The sequence below is a fragment of the Acipenser ruthenus genome, chromosome 9 (genome assembly GCF_902713425.1).
Source record: "Acipenser ruthenus chromosome 9, fAciRut3.2 maternal haplotype, whole genome shotgun sequence".
Classification (NCBI taxonomy): domain Eukaryota; kingdom Metazoa; phylum Chordata; class Actinopteri; order Acipenseriformes; family Acipenseridae; genus Acipenser; species Acipenser ruthenus.
Window position 1 is genome coordinate 136,847 of NC_081197.1, and position 23,069 is coordinate 159,915.

A 23,069-nucleotide genomic window follows, 5' to 3' on the forward strand; every position below is an offset into this window, starting at 1 on the left:
TGGGTATAAAGGTGTTGTAGATGTCTCTAGGGACTGGGTATAACGGTGTTGTAGATGTCTCCAGGGAGTGGGTATAACGGTGTTGGAGATGTCTCCAGGGAGTGGGTATAACAGTGTTGTAGATGTCTAGGGACTGGGTATAAAGATGTTGTAGATGTCCCTAAGGTAATGTTGCCCTCTGGTGGACAAAGCCAAAGCATTGTGTGAGTTTCAATTAACTCCCTTTTATCAAATTCAAACCTCGATGACGAAAGGCTGTCAGTTTAAGTGTCGACCCCTGTGGCTGACATTCTCTCGGAGAACGTCACATTCAGACACTGAGCTTTTGTATGTCACGCCATGGATTAGTGATGCTAAAGTTATGCAAAGATCCTAAACACTGGAACTTGTTCAGGGACAGGCCTACCCTAGTATCTCATACCATCGCAATATATACAACAGGCGTACAGTTCAGTAACTCTTACAGGGGCACAGAGAATAGGGTCAGTTACAATGCACATACTTCTAATGAAGACTAATCCTTCCCATCGTTTTATCAGAAATTAGCTTCATAAAAAATGTGATTTGAATCGGTTTCAAAGTGTTTCCTTCTTATTCTGGTTGTGTTCCTCTTCCCTGTCTGTGTCGGGGGGCTGCGGTGACGGTGCTGCTCCATCCGGCTGCGAAGAGAGGCCCCAGTCAGACAGCCAGGGCAGAGCTGGAGTCCCAGTCCTGGAGTACGCTCCTCAAAAACAACATCACAATACAGCTGTGTGTTATTTTCAACAGGAGCCTTGCTAATCAGGGTCTACTGGTTACTGTACATATAAATAGATAGTCAGATTATTGGAGAGTCTGTGTTTAACATTTAATGTGCAAGATCTGACCTCAGAATACAGGCATCCGGCATCAGATAACGGAGCCCAGTCTCCGTTTAGGAAGTTACCCATCAAGCAAGCTCATTACTTACTGTATTCTTTACAAAGCAGCTCTTTGTCCAGAGAACCACACAACAGAGCAGATGGAAGAAGCCAATGTTATCAAAGAGGAACAGCAATGTTTTCTTTGTGTTTTCTTTGGGGTACGTTATCCTTGTGAATTGCATTAACCAGTCCAGACCAGGCTTTCCCAGTCCTCCCTCAGAAGTCATGGATGATGGTTCAAATGGGGGGGGGGGGGGGGGTCTGTCCAGCCTCTCCGGGGTCCCAGTCAATCTCAATATGTTTTCAGGATTCCACCGCTGGTCCACATTTGGGATTTCCATTTCAGCGTCTGTTAAAGTGCTGTTATCAGGAATCGGGGGCTCATTTACCAAGTGACCCCCCAATAGAAGAAGGCTGTAGATCGCCATTAAACTATTCAGGACTACAGTTTGCATCTTCTTAGTTTCACAGTCGAGCAGAACACAGCACTAACAATACTGTGCTTGCGGTTTACTGAGCAGAGTTCTAAATGACCCAACAGTAGCAAGGAGCAGAAGATTGTGAGTTGCGAGATGACATCACAATGAGCCGATGCCATCACCATGTCAAAGTTTAAACAGTCATTAAATGGTAGCCCTAGCAGCACTGTACTGTTGTCATTGTGATGTCATAAAGCAATACATCTTTTTTTTTTTTTTTATAAACAGCTAAAGTTCCTGGGATTTCATTGGTTTACCTTTAAGGGGTATCGCTGTAGATTATGAAATTCATGCCAGTGTCTTCCAGTAAGCACAAAAAATGGGGTTCTTATGTTTCTTTTTATGTATTTTTTAAACTATCACCTGTGGGAACAATCAACCATTTAAAAAAACTGTTCTGGTAATAAAAGAAAGAAAGAAAATTTGATAAGACAAAAAAACAACAAAAAAATAAAAACAACAACTGCAATCGTTTTATAACCTTTATAGTGCCCCTCAAGTTATATCTACATAATACAAATACAACAGAATGTTAGTACATACTAAATTGGTCACATAATATACAGGCTACAAGAGTCTTACACACGTGTGACATCACATATAAAGAGGCTACACTGTTCCTGTTAATCTGGAATTGATTTCAGCACATCCACCTGGTGTTAATGCTCCAACATTGGAGAGAAAAAATAAAAAATAAAGGTGGTGTCAAGATGTGTACGACCTTCACGTCAGACAGCATTAATAAATCTCAGGGGATGCTGGTAACCTACAGCAACCAAGATTTTACTCCCTCTCCAACACTGTTGAGTAATGTAAACGGTTTCAAATACTTGTACTCATACTGCAGGTTCTTAGTCTTGCACTCATACTGCAGGTTCTTAGTCTTGCACTCATACTGCAGGTTCTTAGTCTTGCACTCATACTGCAGGTTCTTAATCTTGCACTCATACTGCAGGTTCTTAGTCTTGTACTCATACTGCAGGTTCTTAGTCTTGCACTCATACTGCAGGTTCTTAGTCTTGTACTCATACTGCAGGTTCTTAGTCTTGCACTCATACTGCAGGTTCACACCACATCTTCCAGTTTAATGCTATTAATCTACAAGCTGCCAAGTTAGTCTTTGACCCTCATCATAATTGCATGTAATGGGCATCTCTTACATGTGTGTAGATTATACAAAATCACACAGAAAACAATGGTAACCCCCAATGATCTGCAAACACCACTGCAAAAAAATAAATAAGTTGTTTTGTGACCAGCACAAATTGATTGTTCCCCCTGTAAAAATTATATTTATTTCATAAAAAAAAAAAACACCACACACCACCAAATGATCTGTCTACACGATTACACCTTCAGCCATATAATAAAAATGCACCTTCCCTTATTCCCTTACACATGGAAATGGAAGCGGCCCCGCTCCGAGATGGGATCCAGGTATCCATGCAGTTTGATCTCTGTGCAACATGAATGCTTCATGTCACAGGGCCAGGAGGGAGCTGCTGTCGAGAGGAGTCTCCACCACACTGCGCTTCCTCAGTGGTTCTTCAGAGGCTCCACACAGATCACTGGCCACATCCCACAGATGAACTGCTCAATAAAGCACATGCACAATGCTCTATGAGGAGCTGTATGAACTGCTCAATAAAGCACATGCACAATGCTCTATGAGGAGCTGTATGAACTGCGCTATAAAGCACATGCACAATGCTCTATGAGGAGCTGTATGAACTGCTCTATAAAGCACATAGACAATGCTCTTTGGGAGGAGCTGCAGTGTGTGGAAGCTACAGACACGGTGCCAATGTAATCCCCCCAGTCCAGTCTCAGAGCCTTGCTCCAACCAATCCCTTCATTCTTTTATTGACCCAGCAGAAGATCCATTCAATAATGAAGAGCCTGGTTGGAAGAGTCTTGAAATGCAACAGAAGAAACAAGGCTGCGTCTCCCTGTCTGAAAACCCAAATCAACAGCCAGGTCTGTTGCAATCCAGATCCTTCATTACTAAATTACATCAATTAAGCACTTGATCATTTAGTCATGCCTGTCAAGCTATATGTGTGATAGGGGTAGGGCTGACACAGTAATGAAGTGAACAGTCGCTATGTCTCGCTAGGATGTGTGAATTCTTAGCAAACGATACTTACCTTTACTTTCGGTCTGTGATTGAGGTAAAGCGATCTCGTATGCAGGCTGTGGGAATGCATTCAAAAGTTCATGAGACACTTCCATACTATGCAAGGAAGAGCAAGTTTTATGGTTGCAGTATTTACATCATGTCAGGACTTACCATTGCTACCACATACAAGCAGAATGTGATGCATTCGATAGATTTTTAATCTTTACTGGAGCTGAGGAAAAGTAATTGTACACCCAAGTAAAACTGAGCCAACAGTAATGCCACTGTCAACCTCTCAGTGTCTGGACAAACCTCCAGCTAACTCTGAGTGTGTCTTAAAGCTGTGCGTCTCTATCAGTGTTATTATCAGCGTGTCACAGCTGTGCTTCTCTATCAGTGTTATTACCAGCGTGTCACAGTTGTGCTTCTCTATCAGTGTTATCAGCGTGTCACAGCTGTGCTGCGCTTCAGTTTTGTTGTTGAAACAAAAGCAGCAGCAGTGAGGATAAGGGTGGATTCTATCGAGTGTGTCGTGCATTTAAGTGCAGCACCATGATGTCCAGAAAGCACCCGAAAGGGGCAGTGAAAATATTAAGGGAACTACATACCCCAGAGTGCAGAGTGCTCTGCAAAACGTTTACTGGACAGTGTTAATGTAAACAAAATCAGCATGGTATTTGTTTATCCATGTATTGGTCTTGGTTCTATGGATTACAAGCCATATGCAATACTGCTGAATGCAGGGAAGTAACAATACTGATGCATGGTGCTGTGCAGAGGTAAACAGCGTGGCAACGCTGAGGTAAGGTCCCATTGTATTACCTGAACAGGATGTGTAGGTAGGAGCCGAGGCCCGTCAGAATGTGCCACCAGGCATGAAACTGAGTGACAGCACCGAGAACAGGAGGCATCTTCTGCCTGGCATCCCTGGAAAGGAAGAAACTCTGTGTGAATTGAAAAACTACAGTATTAACAAGGGCACAATAGCCTGCAGTACTAACTGTGACCACAAGAGGGAGCCCAGCGCTCGATAAAGAAACTTTAATGAATTTGTATTTAAAAAAAAAAAAATAATAATAATAATTTTTTTTAAAACCCCACATGTAAGTGGACTATAATCACAAGCAACCTGTAATGTCTATAGGAGGCTATGACAAGTTTGGAGATTAAATCAAATTGAAAGCAGTTATTGTGTGCCACACACACACACACACGGACAGAAGTGAATAGGGCCTGCATTTTAAAAGGACCCTAAAAATACTAGTTAACAAAAACAAATTGGAAAAAAATGCGTTTCATACCACAAACTGACACACACATTTCACTGACCTTGACCAAAAGATTCCCAGAATACTGCGGTGTACCAAATGAGAAGCCAATGTATCATCCCTCCCCTCAATGTATCGTGTATCCTCCCTCCCCTCAATGTATTGTGTATCCTCCCTCCCTCCCTCCCCTCAATGTATCGTGTATCCTCCCTCCCTCCCCTCAATGTATCGTGTATCCTCCCTCCTTCCCCTCAATGTATCGTGTATCCTCCCTCCCTCCCCTCAATGTATTGTGTATCCTCCCTCCCTCCCTCCCCTCAATGTATCGTGTATCCTCCCTCCCTCCCCTCAATGTATCGTGTATCCTCCCTCCTTCCCCTCAATGTATCGTGTATCCTCTCCTTCCCCTCAATGTATCGTGTATCCTCCCTCCCTCCCCTCAATGTATCGTGTATCCTCTCCTTCCCCTCAATGTATCGTGTATCCTCCCTCCCTCCCCTCAATGTATCGTGTATCCTCCCTCCCTCCCCTCAATGTATCGTGTATCCTCTCCTTCCCCTCAATGTATCGTGTATCCTCCCTCCCTCCCCTCAATGTATCGTGTATCCTCCCTTCCTCCCCTCAATGTATCGTGTATCCTCTCCTTCCCCTCAATGTATCGTGTATCCTCCCTTCCTCCCCTCAATGTATTGTGTATCCTCCCTTCCTCCCCTCAATGTATCGTGTATCCTCCCTCCCTCCCCTCAATGTATTGTGTATCCTCCCTCCCCTCAATGTATCGTGTATCCTCCCTCCCCTCAATGTATCGTGTATCCTCCCTCCCCTCAATGTATCGTGTATCCTCCCTCCCTCCCCTCAATGTATCGTGTATCCTCCCTCCCTCCCCTCAATGTATCGTGTATCCTCCCTCCCCTCAATGTATCGTGTATCCTCCCTTCCTCCCCTCAATGTATCGTGTATCCTCCCTCCCTCCCTTCAATGTATCGTGTATCCTCCCTCCCTCCCCTCAATGTATCGTGTATCCTCCCTCCCTCCCTCCTCTCAATGTATCGTGTATCCTCCCTCTTACCTCAGTGTATCACAGAAAATGTTGTCTCCATTCCACAGTAAGAATCCCATCAGAAATACACTGAGTGATGTATATGCAAGGGATCTTAGCCATGGGTACACACTAAATAAAAAGGGATACAATTCACATGAAATCATGCAATCAAAATCTGCATGCCGGTCCTAGGTTTACATTTCAATAATAATAATAATAATAATAATATGAAAACAATCTCCAAAGTCTCTATTCCTTTTGAATAGTTTCATGTGGTTTAAATGTTGTGTAGTTCACATTATACAAGATGGACAGGGTTAGGGCATGAGACTTACCATGTCACTATAAATACAGATCTCAAAACTAAAACTGCAACCAGTATTCCATACATAACCTGAAATAAAATGAAAATGAATTGAGAAAGTCTGATTATTGAAATCGGCATTTATAACACGAACAAAGGCTTTATCCAAAATGTTTGTCCATTTGAACAAACTTAGAAGGACATGCAAATGAAAGCCATGCTCACGCACACACACACGAATTGAGGACAGACTACATGCCTTCATAGTGAAGGGATGCTCGTTCCCTGCTTTTTTCTGTAGCCCTGCACTCGAACAAGCCTCATGAGCCTGGCATCAACACAGGAACACAAACTGGATCCGGCACATCTGAAGACACCCTCAGCAGGGGGGGCACGCGCACACACACACACACACACACACAAACACAGGTTTGTTTTGTCAACTAGTCAAGTTCTATCCGACTCCTCTAAAACACAAAAAAAGAGACACACCCAGCTGTGGGCCGAGTCCTTTCCCAAGAGTTCAGAAACTGGGCGGCGGTTTCTTTAAACGAGCTTCACAGTAAATATTTCTCTACCCTGCCAACAGTCTCTGTTTCTGTCAGCCTTCTTGTGGCTGTCTGGCTGGTAATAACTCATAAAGGAGTTGCTAGCATGGAGTGTGTTGCTGTGTAATTGCAAAGGGTTTGGTGCAGCACACATCCCTCAGTTCTAGAGTGGGTTTCCCAAAGGGACAGGTCAGGGTGCATCACGCAGTCAAGCGATTGTAATCATCAGCACCACAGATCCGGGCTAAGAGCCCTGCGCTCCACTCTCACTCATTCACAGGAAAAACCAAGCCCATTTCACAGAGCGCTTTGTAAGGGTCGTCTTCTTCACAATAGAACAGTCTGATCCCGGCTCAGAGCCCAGCACTCCACTCACAGGAAAAACCAAACCCATTTCACGGAGCGCTTTGTAAGGGTCGTCTTCTTCACAATAGAACAGTCTGATCCCGGCTCAGAGCCCAGCACTCCACTCACGGGAAAAACCAAACCCATTTCACGGAGCACTTTGTAAGGGTCGTCTTCTTCACAATAGAACAGTCTGATCCCGGCTCAGAGCCCAGCACTCCACTCACAGTAAAATGGGTTTGGTTTTTCCTGTGAGTGGAGTGCTGGGCTCTGAGCCGGGATCAGACTGTTCTATTGTGAAGAAGACAACCCTTACAAAGCGCTCCGTGAAATGGGTTTGGTTTTTCCCGAGCGCTTTAAGGGTTGTCTTCTTCATAATAGAACAGTCTGCACGCAATCGTCAATACTAACAAAGTCTTTATTGTGCAAACAGCAGAGGAACAAATAGTTTTGAATCTGAAACGAAGGCCGTCTCCCCAGGTCTCATTTGGGGTTAATTTAAGCTGCAGCCGGTCTCAGCAGATGTGTTTGTCTGAGCACAAAGTCACTGCAACACACACAATTATAATACATATAGATGTATGTATGTATGCCAGCTTCACAACCACATTTCAAGCCTACGTGCAGAAAGTCACGTAACAGTTACAACCAAAACCATAAAAAAAAGTTCTATCTCAGCTCTCAAAAAGAAACCCATTTGAATTGCTTCACTCTTTACTAACTGAGAGTCATATAATTCGACCAGCCCTCCACCTCCTTTTACACACAACCCACTTTCATGACCTGTGATGCATTCCAGGGCATGTGCTGAATGCATGCCAATTAGAACTGGCTGTATGCAAGCCTTGTCTGAGAGTTTAATAAACTTCATTCAAAGCTTACAACTTTTAACCCTTACTATTCTCATAGAAAACCTTTACTCGTATCTATGCTCATTCCATGCGTACGGTACCAGTGGGTTCTGCTAGAGAAGTTCATTTCAATACAAAGGAAAGTTTGTATTATTTTCATTTGCACATGGCTCTGAAATGAAGCACTCAGAGAGGACAGGAGAAATCCTCTTCATTCTGCTAAACCAGGCATGTGTATGTAGATTATTTTATGTAAAACATACATTCTGAGGCAACAGTAGAAATCAAGCAGTATCCATACACTGCGGTATTACCAAGTAATAAATTAGATGTCACTTTATATAACTCCTTTTGCTCCAACTAACAGAACAGGAGAACACAGCTGTTTGAAACACACTAAATGTGTCTCATTGTGTTTAGTTTCTTGCTGGAATCTGTGCCAGAGAAGTCTGGTGACCTCACAGCCCTCTCGGCAGCCTGGTGACCTCGCAGCCCTCCTGGCAGCCTGGTGACCTCACAGCCCTCTCGGCAGCCTGGTGACCTCACAGCCCTCTCGGCAGTCTGGTGACCTCACAGCCCTCTCGGCAGTCTGGTGACCTCACAGCCCTCTCGGCAGTCTGGTGACCTCACAGCCCTCTCGGCAGTCTGGTGACCTCACAGCCCTCTCGGCAGTCTGGTGACCTCACAGCCCTCTCGGCAGTCTGGTGACCTCACAGCCCTCCCGGCAGCCTGGTGACCTCACAGACCTCCCGGCAGCCTGGTGACCTCACAGACCTCCCGGCAGCCTGGTGACCTCACAGCCCTCCCGGCAGCCTGGTGACCTCACAGACCTCTCGGCAGCCTGGTGACCTCACAGCCCTCTCGGCAGCCTGGCGACCTCACTGACCTCCTGGCAGCCTGGTGACCTCACAGACCTCTCGGCTACATAGAGACTCCTCAGAGTTAACCTGAGCAAGGCGATTGCTTCCTACGGCAAGTAAATACTGCGTCACAGACAAGAGGTCCTCCACGAAGCCTCCTGATAGAAAGCAGATGTGAGCAGAGGGCTTCACAAGGGCATTCTGACCCAGGGGAAGGGAAACGGTTCTCCTAGAAAGTGTACATACAATCTAGCCTGCCGCTCCTAAATGAGACACTGGCATTTGCAGATCACATCTCAATAGTTCACAGCTGTTAAAGCTGGAGCCTGTTCTACCCAGCTGGAGTGGATTAACACAAGGGGAAGCTGCAGAGGCTCCCTACCCTCCAGGCACTGGGAAAGAAAGGAGAATAAAGAATTTCAAATTTTAACACACACAGAGACACACCACGCAGAGACACACACACCAAACACACAGAGACACATGCACAGAGACACACCGCGCACACAGAGACACAAGCACTGCCAAGTTCAAACAGACAGGAATACAAGCAGTACCCAAGGGAACAATAAAACCTTTTACTGATAAAATGTACGGTACAAACACAGCAAGGGCTGGTGAACTGTAAGACGTGTTGCACTATTGTGCTAGAACAGACTGACAATGTTGAAGGATGGCACAGCAGAGTTGGTTTGACTTGCCGATCCCTGCTTCTCTTTATGGCTGTACAGAACACTGGCACAGCTGGACTGCTTCAATACTTCACCCTTGCCTTCTTTAAGGATTTACTAAACATTACATTTTTTGGCTAGTTGGAGGTGATGATGCAATACAAACTACAAAACAAAACCACACTGTGCTTTTGTATGGTTAACAGACACTGTGAATGTGCACTTAGAAAGCCACACACATCTTTTAATGTTTTACTGTGTTGCAAAACGTTTGCAATAAGTTATATCACAGACATATTTGTGTTCAACAAAGACTTCATTGTTTGACAGCGAATCTGAGGTTTTGGCAAAACTGTTTTTGGCAGTGTTTTGTAACCCCTATAACCCTGATCCTACCATCAGTGCCAACTGATAGATTTGGCATTAAGTATTTTCAGAGATGCAGGTACACTAAACATTCTGAAAAATAAAGCACTTCAAAAAACAATCTCTGGTATTTGTTTTGTTGTGCTGATGTGACAATTGGAAAATAATAACCTCTAGAATCACTTAACTAAAGAGTACCGGCTTTCCCTGGCACCAAGTATAAAACCATTGGGAGCACATTGGTTTAGTTATTGGTATTGTGAAACTCCTAACGACCACACCACAGAGTAACACTACAGAGGAGTGCTGCTACACTCGTCTGCATGGTTTCAATACTGCATGTCAAAATGAAAGAGCCGGTAAATAGAAACAATACTGCCAGCATATTCATCAACAGCTGAAATGTGTTTTTCTTCCTTTCCATTAGTTTTGGAAAAGGCGTGCACCTCGCTAATGAGCAGAAAACAGTGATACGATGAAGAAGTACTGCTCACTGTCAAAGACCCCTCAAAAGAAGAGGGGGTTCTAGGTATCCTCGGGTACCCCATTGGATATATTCTGTGGTTGGGACGGGAGGCACCCTGTTTCAAGGTCTCCTGCAAGTTTACTGGTATAAACACCTTCTGCTTCTGAACCAAAAGAACACCAACCTGCTTTCTATTGTTAATGGCCCTGGTTTGTAACCTTTTGCAAAGATGAACACCAAACAGAATCCCTCACACTGTAACCACAGACACAAGCCGTTTCCTCCAGAGTTATGATTAAAAGTAAAAACAAACTAACACAGTGAAGTTGCAACACTAACAGTTTGTCGCTCTTGTTCACCATGCTGGCGTTTCCCACCAGGGGCGATGTATTGACTCCTCACTAAAGGCAATACAAATTATTACTTTTAATGCAACAGTATTAGTATCTGCCATTTGCTGTTGAATTCATAAACTAATAAGTTGTAAAAGTTACATACAATACAACTAGCAACTTGAAAAATACTTACCTGGTGGAATATTGGCTCCTTCCACTGTAAATAAACCTGCAATACATAAATAAATAACATAAATGATAATAACTATTGAATGAATGCAATACTACCAGGCACACGGAGGCACAGTACAGGGGCTCCTTAAACTGCCTCGGAACCCTGCTAGTGTGTGGAGCTCGAGGTGGGACACGGTGCAGTCTGCTCTACCGCACTCAGACTAGCTCAATATCTCGGGGTGGGACATACTGCAGTCTGCTCTACTGCACTCAGACTAGCTCAATATCTTGGTATTACTGATTAGAGAACGGTCTGCTCTTTAAATACATGCACGTGGTTTTAATGAGCAAGCCGTCTACATGACCAATAGTCCCCCCTAAAAAAGGGATCCGGTTTCTAGGAAAGAATGTGCCATTTACTCCATGTACAGTACATACAAATATCACAGCAAGGAGAGGCCAGTCGTTAGGAATACAAGCAGTCTGCTCTACTGCACTCAGACTAGCTCAATATCTCAGGGTGGGACACGGTGCAGTCTGCTCTACTGCACTCAGACTAGCTCAATATCTCGGGGTGGGACACGGTGCAGTCTGCTCTACTGCACTCAGACTAGCTAAGTATCTCGGGGTGAGACACACTGCAGTCTGCTCTACTGCACTCAGACTAGCTCAATATCTTGGTATTACTGATTAGAGAACGGTCTGCTCTTTAAATACATGCACGTGGTTTTAAGGGCCAGTCGTTAGGAATACAAGCAAGCTGGATTCCCACCTCAGTAACACCATTTCAAAAAGCACTTACTGTAGTCACCGAAACACTGAAGGCTAGCAATATAAAAATCAGAAAATAATTCAGCCCGGCTTTCTGCTTGGAACACTCATACCTGCAGAACAATGGGAAAATGTATTCATCATTTTGTACATGTAGTCACCTGGATTAAAAACGACAGAAAATGCTTAAATCATTAGAGCTCAACACACTCTACTGTAAATACTTACAGGCAGTACACAAACACACAGCAGCTGTAGATCATTGGCAATTCATCTAGCAACTAGAAAAAGAAGAAACAAAAGACAAGGAGTGTTTGGACAACATTATTCCAATACTGCGCGGGGAGGGGCGGGGAGGGGCCGGGAGAGCCGCCCCGCATTACAGCAGACACATTCCTCTCAAGTACAACATAAACCCTGGACCCCATTAAATAAGAAAACATGTTCTGTAGGAGAAGTTGCTTTTTTCAACTTCAAGTTAAACTAATGCATTACATATGAAATACGAAGCTGAAAACATTTTTACTTTTGAATATATTTCAAAAAGCACAGATTATTTGTAGCTCCTAAATCAACAGGATTAAATAAAATGGCTAAATAAGATTGTTTTCTATTACAAAAATAAAAAAAATTGAAGCATTAAAATAACTGTGGTTCATTTGTGAATCAAATGGCATTCTATAATTCAGGTCATCATAACAATATACTATTTCAAAGCAAAGTTGATGGGAGTAACCAATGGAAATGGCAGATGCAGGACATCACAGGGGGAAATTAGTGAGATCCGATTCCATGAGATTCTTAAGGTTTGCTTTGAAGATTCCAGTCAAGCCTGCTGAAGCAATTTTACATCAAACTCATACTGCTGTGATGAGACACACTGTACAGCTGCTCAGTGTTCACACTGTATTTCAACTCAACCTTTGCTTGAAATAACAATCACGTGGAATTTTAATCTATTTATTTTTGTAGTAATGCTAAAAGAATAAAAATATTTCTTCAAAAGACTTGTCAAAACTTTTTGCAAATGTTTTACAGTATTACTACAAACATGCACCAAGCCTACAAAGAAATCCACAAAGGCAAATGCTAAGCCTTAGATAGACAACATTTTATTTGATTTAATGAGTCATGCGTCAGCCAATGCGAATAACTCCACGGTATAATGTGATTTATAAATAAGCATGAATGCAACGTGTTTACAGTCCTCAGAAAAAACAACAAGCTCACAAACCCTTAATGAGAACCCCTGGAACGTCACGACCGTACTGTTCATTAACATTCACTGGAACACCGAAGCAGACCGGGGCTAAAACTCTCAACACCCACACTCTGCAGCCTGCTCTCTGTGGAGGCTTGAACACAGATCAACACCCACACTCTGCTCTCTGTGGAGGCTTGAACACAGATCAACACCCACACTCTGCTCTCTGTGGAGGCTTGAACACAAAACACCCACAGCCTGCTCTCTGTGGAGGCTTGAACACCAATCAATACCCACAGCCTGCTCTCTGAGGAGGCTTGAACACAGATCAACACCCACAGCCTGCTCTCTGTGGAGGCTTGAACACAGATCAACACCCACACTCTGCTCTCTGTGGAGGCTTGAACACAGATCAACACCCACACTCTGCTCTCTGTGGAGGCTTGAACACAAAACACCCACAGCCTGCTCTCTGTGGAGGCTTGAACACCAATCAATACCCACAGCCTGCTCTCTGAGGAGGCTTGAACACAGATAAACACCCACACTCTGCTCTCTGAGGAGGCTTGAACACAGATCAACACCCACACTCTGCTCTCTGTGGAGGCTTGAACACAAATCAACACCCACACTCTGCTCTCTGAGGAGGCTTGAACACAAAACACCCACACTCTGCTCTCTGAGGAGGCTTGAACACAGATCAACACCCACACTCTGCTCTCTGTGGAGGCTTGAACACAGATCAACACCCACACTCTGCTCTCTGTGGAGGCTTGAACACAGATCAACACCCACACTCTGCTCTCTGTGGAGGCTTGAACACAAAACACCCACACTCTGCTCTCTGAGGAGGCTTGAACACAAAACACCCACAGCCTGCTCTCTGTGGAGGCTTGAACACAAAACACCCACAGCCTGCTCTCTGTGGAGGCTTGAACACAGATCAACACCCACACTCTGCTCTCTGTGGAGGCTTGAACACAGATCAACACCCACACTCTGCTCTCTGTGGAGGCTTGAACACAGATCAACACCCACACTCTGCTCTCTGTGGAGGCTTGAACACAAATCAACACCCACACTCTGCTCTCTGTGGAGGCTTGAACACAAAACACCCACACTCTGCTCTCTGAGGAGGCTTGAACACAAAACACCCACAGCCTGCTCTCTGTGGAGGCTTGAACACAGATCAACACCCACACTCTGCTCTCTGTGGAGGCTTGAACACAGATCAACACCCACACTCTGCTCTCTGTGGAGGCTTGAACACAGATCAACACCCACACTCTGCTCTCTGTGGAGGCTTGAACACAAAACACCCACACTCTGCTCTCTGTGGAGGCTTGAACACAGATCAACACCCACAGCCTGCTCTCTGTGGAGGCTTGAACACAGATCAACACCCACAGCCTGCTTTCTGAGGAGGCTTGAACACAAAACACCCACAGCCTGCTCTCTGTGGAGGCTTGAACACAGATCAACACCCACAGCCTGCTCTCTGTGGAGGCTTGAACACAGATCAACACCCACAGCCTGCTCTCTGTGGAGGCTTGAACAGAAAACACCCACAGCCTGCTCTCTGTGGAGGCTTGAACACAGATCAACACCCACACTCTGCTCTCTGAGGAGGCTTGAACACAAAACACCCACAGCCTGCTCTCTGTGGAGGCTTGAACACCAATCAATACCCACACTCTGCTCTCTGAGGAGGCTTGAACACAAATCAACACCCACACTCTGCTCTCTGAGGAGGCTTGAACACAAAACACCCACAGCCTGCTCTCTGTGGAGGCTTGAACACCAATCAATACCCACACTCTGCTCTCTGAGGAGGCTTGAACACAAATCAACACCCACACTCTGCTCTCTGAGGAGGCTTGAACACAAAACACCCACAGCCTGCTCTCTGAGGAGGCTTGAACACAGATCAACACCCACACTCTGCTCTCTGTGGAGGCTTGAACACAAATCAACACCCACACTCTGCTCTCTGAGGAGGCTTGAACACAAAACACCCACAGCCTGCTCTCTGAGGAGGCTTGAACACAGATCAACACCCACACTCTGCTCTCTGTGGAGGCTTGAACACAGATCAACACCCACACTCTGCTCTCTGTGGAGGCTTGAACACAGATCAACACCCACAGCCTGCTCTCTGTGGAGGCTTGAACAGAAATCAACACCCACAGCCTGCTCTCTGTGGAGGCTTGAACACAAATCAACACCCACACTCTGCTCTCTGAGGAGGCTTGAACACCAATCAATACCCACAGCCTGCTCTCTGTGGAGGCTTGAACAGCAATAACTGTCTACGGTGGGTTTTACCAAAATGATTTCCAAGAATAATGTTTGACATGAGCAGGTTATTAGCCATCCGGTTCCAGTTCCTTTATACAAGTAACAACCTGCTTTCGGGTCACATAAAACCAAATCTGGAAGATTTGTTTAAAATATTTACAGGTTTGTACAACATTGATGAACTATTTGATTACAAAATGATGACCGTGGTTAGAATGTTCATCGTGTCGTATGTTCTTATGTAATGAGAATTCTAAAAGGGATAAGCAGGATGCACACACCCTTGAAAGCACAAAACAGCCACATCATAATGTGGGTAAAAAAAACTCCAAGAGTCCTCGTACTCATAGTCATGTATTTGACCAACACAGCCAGCAAGACTCCTCCCAAGACAAGACTGCAAGCCAGGACGTGGCTTGTTACAGTTACAGATGAGAATCAATACAAAACTTGGCTGCCAAGAAGCAAGCACGTAGATACATTTCAAACTCAAATTCAGGTGATGCAGTTCTGGAAGATCATGAAAAAGTAGCATGCCACATGAGCCGCAACATCGAACTGTGTAACACTGAACTGTGTAACACTGCATGAACAAACAGTATAACCCTAACCCTAACCCTAACCCTAACCCTAACCCACACAGGTACCCCTCAATTCTGATGCTCTCCACACGATACCTTGTGCTACAGAATGTCTCTGCCATGTTCATCACAATAGGAGAAATGGTTTTCTAGATACACGTACAAATCTAAGTGTGCCATAAGCTCATTAGTACTGTATGTGGAAGAAGGATGCAGATACTGACTGCGTTTGTGAAGTGAGAAAGAACAAGTGAAAAAGCACCTAAAGGGCAACGTGGACAAAGCACAGGTTACTGTCAGAGTTACACAGGAGGCTGTGTGGTCCAGTGGTTAAAGGGGCTTGTAACCAGGAGGTCCCCAGTTCAAATCCCACCTCAGCCACTGACTCATTGTGTGACCCTGAGCAAGTCACTTAACCTCCTTGTGCTCCGTCTTTCGGGTGACACGTAATTGTAAGTGACTTTGCAGCTGATGCATAGTTCACACCCTAGTCTCTGTAAGTCGCCTTGGATAAAGGCGTCTGCTAAATAAATAAATAAATAATAATAATTTATAAGAGTACAAAAGCAGAGGAATGCAAATGAAGAGACAAATGTAAGAGTGAGCGAGTTACACAAACCAGGAAGAAATGAGTGTGAAAAAAATATGCAAGTTTATTTAAAGAACTGAGACTGGGAAGACAAGTGGGACTACAGTTTTGCAGCAACGTGTATGTGTGTGTGCGTGCATGCATGCCATACACATAGCATAGCAGTCAAGTAATCTTAAAACTACGTTTCCCTCTGCATCATGAAACCAGACTAACATGAGATTTCAAAGCTCAGCAGCCCGCATTTACACTGGGGGCCACTGGGAGCGCTGCACTGGCCTCTGCTTTCCCGCAGGGTTCAGGATCAGCAGGGGCCGGGGCTAGAAAATCAGCTTGCACCATTAAACCACTCGACAGGGTGCGAAGAATGCAATGCTAGGTCTGTACAGGCAAATACACATGATAAAAATGAGCATATTTCACCATCAGACTGAAGACCTAAAGCTGTCCCTTGGACATGGCAGAATTGCAGTGGATTAACAAGCAGACGGACAGGCTCACTGTGGAGAGCCCCTTACCTGCATCTCATACTGCAGGGTCATGTGAAAGCACCAGGACCCGATGCCAACCGCTGAAAAAAAAAAAAAAAAAAAAAAAAAGAAATTGTCTGTTACCTGTCACTGGACATACAATTAGATACATTACACAAAGGCTTGCCAAAACACAAGCCATGCAAAACAACTGTAGCCTTTAAAAGCATTAGCTCCTTTGCAGCACCCAACTTAATTTGTGCTTCATGGTTTCTTTTTTTTTTTTTTTATTAAATTTAGTGACCAATTATTATTTTATTTATTTCCCCCCCCCCTCAATTTGAAGTGTCCAATTAAGTTTTTTCTCCCCACACAGCACTGCTTCTTATCCACTCTGAAGAGGTGTCTGGCCAGTAGGGTTCGCTGTTGCACGATGAGGAGAATGAGTCCCCATCCCCCACCCCGAGAGCATCAGAGCCGATGACACGCCCCCCTCGGGGTCCCCAGCAAAGTTTGTCCTCTTTGCACAGCCTGGACGTGAACCGGGCTGTCCAAGCTGTGCGACTCATCCTGCGCTCCCCGCTGAAGCTTCATTGTTTATGAGACATTAGCAGTAGTTAAAGAGGCAGCGGGTTTGCAAACACAGATCAGCGTCCCTTAAAGGGGATGCCTAAATACAAGTGTAACACAGGTTGGCTGGCGTCAGATTCCTCTGCAGTATTTCTGATTCTCTCAGTAATATTGGCCTCCCTGTTGGCCTTGCTGTGTTGACTGTAGTGTACACTGAATGAGAGCAATCTTCACTAAAGCAGTTTAAAATCACACTGCTGGCCGCGTGCGAGACAGGGATCACTGACACCTGGTAGTGCTGCGGACTGGTCTAGTTACATCATGACCGCTGCACAAACAAGCGCTCAGAGACTGAAAAAGGGAAGTGAAAACAGGAACAATGTGAACACACATCTCCACAGTGTGAGTGTATAACACAGCTTCCGATCTCCCATTGACAGATCAGCACAGTCATTTACAGCAGAGCACAGCTCTCGCTTTTCACAAAGTTAAGAATAATATCAAATAAAAAGTAGTTTTTAAAAAGACACAAACCAATAGCAGCTTATCTTTTTATGCTCACTTTTTAAATAACATTTCTGATATACTGATACATGAATTCAGACATTTTCCAAACAGTCATGTTTTAAATATGACTGTGCACAGCTACTGTACCCCTCCAGTAACACTTAAGATGGGTGTGTACAAATCCTAATGCTTCATCCCTCCAGCCAGGACACACCCTGCACTTGGCAAAGCTCCTCGATATGACCAGAGTGCATCTTGGGGTTCTGTTTCACACAGGTGGTGCTGCCAGGATCTTAATCTTAGTCATATATTCCAGCACTTGGTTTGTATGTTTTTAATTAAATTTCCTTACTGACAGAAAACCGTTTCAAGCAATTGCGCAATGCATATCTACTGTAACATCTACAGGACTTTATTGCACAATAAAAAAAAAAATCAATTTCCATTCTCATTTATGACATGAGTTGTACAGTTTCCAATTAAATGAAGTCTGAAGAAACAGTGCCTGGTTTGGAGTGCAGGGCACTTGAGATAAACCAAATTAAATAAACAGACTGACAGACTGGCCTTTACAAACAAACCTGCATTGAACAGCGTCTCCTGTCATGGGAACACTAGCAGAAAACCAACACTGGAGACACAAGACCATCACAAGAGGGTCCTGGTGGACACAGTCCAGCCTGAATCCCTGAAACCAACACTGGACAAGACACAGTCCAGCCTGAATCCCTGAAACCAACACTGGACCAGCCTGAGTGACGTCAGAGCAAGAATCCTACAACATGGAAGCAGGAGCAGGGGTGTGCCGGTGAAGACAGAATGAAAGCATGACAGTGCAGCCATAGTGCAAATCGGGGGCCCCAACTCGCTGGAACCAGAATCACAATACAACTGTATGAAGACTGAGTTCAGAAGCTGCTGCTGCTTTAGTAGTGTTGCTTTAAGGGTTATCCAGAGAGGTCTGTGTGTGCAGTACTGTATGTTCGAATTACATGCTGTTATTAAGAATACTCTTTGGCAAGATGGTTAGAATTAGCATTCTGAATGCTGCAGGTGTCAGGGAAGTCTCAGAGAATCCACAGTAAGCAATGCCTTATGAAACGTTCAGGTGTAAATAAGAGCTGAGAGAACTTTTAATTATCCGTGTAATTAACTGACGCATGTAATAAACCAAGGCTTACCTAGAAACTGTAAGCATGCTTGAGCTTCGGGTTCCAATACACACGTATCTAAACTTTGAATCTGCTGCACTGTAGGAAGGACGAGTAAAATATTGTTTTGTTCAAGTGAAGAGGTAGTGATATTGGTGTGCTTTAAAACAAAGGTGAGGATCAAGCAGTTAGCTGGAAGAGGTGTGCTTCACAGTTCACATAGTTCACATAGTTCACATGACTGCACATCAAGTTTGCAAGGTCAGTTCATACTGTACCGGAACTAAGAGCAGCTTCTGTGAGAGTTCATAAACTGTACAGTAGTGCAAGGAGAGGAGAGAGAGGTTCTTACCTGCCAGTCCCACATACGCAAAGACGTAGCGGGTTTCAAGGCCGTCTCGGAGAGTCTGGATGGCACCATAGATTGGAGGTAGAATCAGAATCAGGTTACTCACAGTATTCCCTGGAGGACAAACAGCAGCATGTGTTAGTTCAAGCCAATAGCAAAACAAGCTGGTTATTCATTAAACTAACAAGACCAGAATTGTAACGCTGTGTTACTGTAGTTATGAGATCTACTGTAGAGATTCCATATTGAGTCACTGGGGTCTTTATAAAGTGTTTAGGTCTGTAAAAGACGTTGCATGAACTGAATAAGATCAAGTCTACTTCAGCAGTTTAGTTTCACTGTGGATGCATTTGCACTGAATTAATAGAAGTACTCAGTGCAGAAAACAATACTGTAAATTATTTTTAATTTATACTGAATTGCCTGGATTTGTAATGCATTACACCCACGTTGTATTATTTGTTAGTAGAAAGTGCAAGAGTTATTAAAGTAGTTCTGTTTATGGTCTAAACACTGATGTTTTTTCACTGTATATTATATATAAAAGTTTACCACAGTACTTCAGGATTTAACAGTTTATGCTGGGTTGCCTTGGGTTTTTTATATGCTTTACCAAAGCTCGCTTTTCTTTACAATACCTGCCTATTCTTTGTTACACTTTGCAATGCTTTTACTATGGGAAACTTTGATAAGGGTTGTATAGCTCACTTGTAACACCCCTAAAGACAATGTAAAGCATAATGAGGTCTGCAATACAGCAGCTTTGCACGTTTTAGTGCTTCAGCGTTGAGATTAGCAAAGCAGCACTCCTTTCCTGAATAACACCCTGAAGTTAGAACTTGATCATAAACTAATCGATTGTATTTGACATGGTTGTGTAGAAACTCCCCTGAACTGAATCGATTGTATTTGACGCTGTTCTGTAGAAACTCCCCTGAACTGAATCGATTGTATTTGACGCTGTTCTGTAGAAACTCCCCTGAACTGAATCGATTGTATTTGACGCTGTTCTGTAGAAACTCCCCTGAACTGAATCGATTGTATTTGACGCTGTTCTGTAGAAACTCCCCTGAACTGAATCGATTGTATTTGACGCTGTTCTGTAGAAACTCCCCTGAACTGAATCGATTGCATTTGACGCTGTTCTGTAGAAACTCCCCTGAACTGAATCGATTGCATTTGACGCTGTTCTGTAGAAACTCCCCTGAACTGAATCGATTGCATTTGACGCTGTTCTGTAGAAACTCCCCTGAACTGAATCGATTGCATTTGACGCTGTTCTGTAGAAACTCCCCTGAACTGAATCGATTGCATTTGACGCTGTTCTGTAGAAACTCCCCTGAACTGAATCGATTGCATTTGACGCTGTTCTGTAGAAACTCCCCTGAACTGAATCGATTGCATTTGACGCTGTTCTGTAGAAACTCCCCTGAACTGAATCGATTGTATTTGACGCTGTTCTGTAGAAACTCCCCTGAACTGAATCGATTGTATTTGACGCGGTTCTGTAGAAACTCCCCTGAACTGAATCGATTGTATTTGACGCGGTTCTGTAGAAACTCCCCTGAACTGAATCGATTGTATTTGACGCGGTTCTGTAGAAACTCCCCTGAACTGAATCGATTGTATTTGACGCTGTTCTGTAGAAACTCCCCTGAACTGAATCGATTGTATTTGACGCGGTTCTGTAGAAACTCCCCTGAACTGAATCGATTGTATTTGACGCTGTTCCGTAGAAACTCCCCTGAACTGAATCGATTGTATTTGACGCTGTTCCGTAGAAACTCCCCTGAACTGAATCGATTGTATTTGACGCTGTTCTGTAGAAACTCCCCTGAACGGAGCTCATGAGCAGCAGGCCCTCTTGTGTGGTGAGGAAAAGGAACCCTTTCAACCCCCTCAGAAATAAAGCGGTTATTAGGGTTACATCATTCTCTTTAAATAGGAAACACAAGAAATCCAATAACGAGCCTTAAAAAGCCTTTATAAAACACTGGAACATTTCAACCAAATACTACAGCATACAGGCTGCTGGTCAAACAACAAAACACTTGCACAGCAGCCTCTATTGTACATTTGCTGGTGCTGAAAAATACAGACTGTCGATTGAAACAAACTGCAGCTGATTCATGAAAAATACAGACTGCCGATTGAAACAAAAACTGCAGAGTAGGCAACTTCTTTCTGATTCAGGCATTCCATCTGTAGTGAAGCCTTGCCTCGATCCTTTGTTGTCAAAAGAAGACAGACTCCTCCATTGATTAATACCTAGTAGAGGGTAATAAGGGGCTGTATATTTTAATTACACTGCACACACACACACACACTATCAGTGACTTGCTGTGCTGAAATGACCCCGCCATTGCTTTAAGCAGTAACTTGTTTTTATCAGCTTCCACGCTTCAGTGCAGTTTCCAGGGAACTGGATTAAATGAATCTGCATGCCATGAGACATGTCATTGTTTTCATTATGGTTTACCAATACACTGTAAAATCCTTCTCTGGAACAAACATGCCCAGAAGGGTAAAGTCAAATCTAACTCCTCTCCATCTTCAGGCTGGTTTAATCTGATAGTGCAGTCCAATCAAACAGAAATACAAATGCAGTTTTTAGATAAATATTTAAACCTAGCACAGTCTAACCCCACATGTGTGCCTGTTTTTAATCATCAGCACCCACCACACATTCATGTAAAAAATGTCTTCTTTTTCTTGCAAAACGGTTTGCTGAATACCCTCGAGCCAGTGATGACTGTAGAGGCGTGCACACGGTTCTGCTCGTGACGTAACACACAGGTCACGGCTACGTTTTGGAAATTTAGATTTTTAAATGAAAGACAACGGACTGAACCTCACTCACCACTTGCAAACTTTACAAATCAGTCTGATATAATGCAACACCCACATCAAATTGCGCTACTACTGCACTTCAAAAACAAACTACAAAAAAAAACGCTACTACCCCTTTAACTGGAGTTGCGCGAGGAAGTCAGAAGTGCTGTGACACCTGTGCAAGTCCTGCATGTAACCTTTCTTTAGCCTGATCCAAAACAAGCAGCCATTTCACAACATGCACCAAACGCTACAGTGTGTTACATGGTTTCCCATTGTGTATATGAACAGAACTCATGTATATTAATGCCAACAAGGGTGCAGGACGGAGCACTCTGATCACAACGAGCTCCTGAACAAGAATGCGGACATTGTTTTGGGCGCAAGACATCTGCATGCACTGCACCTGGTCTCCGCTTCGCAGCGATATCATTTTAATTACAAGACAGCTGTATTAAAAACAATAACGTAATCCAATTCCAGGCTATAGGTGAACGCCACATGCACGTTGCAACCAGCCAGTCATTAACGTTTAAAAAGTTAATAATCGGTGGAGTGCTGCCGTTTGTTTCTGAACAGGCAGGCCTCGGTCAGTGAAAATCCGTGATATTTATTGCTGTTATCCCCGTGAACGCAATGGCTTTGTGGGGGTTCGCTTTCCCCCGTTTACTCACAGAATTCTGCGATGTAGAAGGAGACGCTGTAGTTCTCCTCACACCAGTCCAGGGTGGAGGTAGGCCGGCCCCAGTAACCGGGCCTGTCTGCTGCAGGAGCCATGATGGAAGAAAACAGAAAAGAGAGACAGGCAGCAGGAGCCGGGGGAGGGTGTGGGAGTCACCATGGAAACGGAGTGTTATTGCTAATGAAGCACGGCAACTGGCTCGACCTGTGAGTGCGCAGGTGAGAATGCACAGCGATTAACACTTTGTTTAATAGGGTTACGATGTTTCTGAACTTGAATCATTTGCATATGTAGATATTTCTGCAATATTTGTTGTGCTAAAGTGCCTAATAAGT

At 44.2% G+C, this 23,069-nt stretch overlaps 1 protein-coding gene across 2 annotated transcripts; it reads right to left on the reverse strand.

Moving 5' to 3' along the window:
• Window positions 1-1,850: 1,850 nt before the first annotated feature.
• LOC117405699 (alkaline ceramidase 3) lies at window positions 1,851-22,892 on the reverse strand. 2 transcript variants are annotated; one of them, XM_059030587.1, is made up of 11 exons: window positions 22,727-22,892; window positions 19,224-19,334; window positions 16,692-16,744; window positions 11,730-11,782; window positions 11,533-11,614; window positions 10,750-10,785; window positions 6,146-6,204; window positions 5,838-5,939; window positions 4,323-4,427; window positions 3,529-3,574; window positions 1,851-2,971 (listed from the first exon to the last, which is right to left on the reverse strand). In XM_059030587.1, the coding sequence occupies exons 1-11, from the start codon at window positions 22,827-22,829 to the stop codon at window positions 2,918-2,920; spliced, it is 804 nt and encodes a 267-aa protein (XP_058886570.1). In that variant the 5' UTR covers window positions 22,830-22,892; the 3' UTR covers window positions 1,851-2,917. The 2 variants fall into 2 exon arrangements, with proteins under 2 accessions (XP_058886570.1, XP_058886571.1); XM_059030588.1 differs by lacking the exon at window positions 16,692-16,744 and having other exon boundaries at window positions 22,727-22,858.
• Window positions 22,893-23,069: the final 177 nt, after the last annotated feature.

Excerpts from the sequence above, each read along its gene's own strand:
- LOC117405699 (XM_059030587.1), bottom strand. The coding sequence starts at position 22,829 with ATGGCTCCTGCAGCAGACAGGCCCGGTTACTGGGGCCGGCCTACCTCC. Across the intron at positions 16,745-19,223 it reads TGCGTATGTGGGACTGGCAG|CGGTTGGCATCGGGTCCTGG; the intron begins GTAAGAACCTCT and ends TTTTTTTTTCAG. Across the intron at positions 10,786-11,532 it reads TCAGTGTTTCGGTGACTACA|GTTTATTTACAGTGGAAGGA; the intron begins GTAAGTGCTTTT and ends TATGTATTGCAG.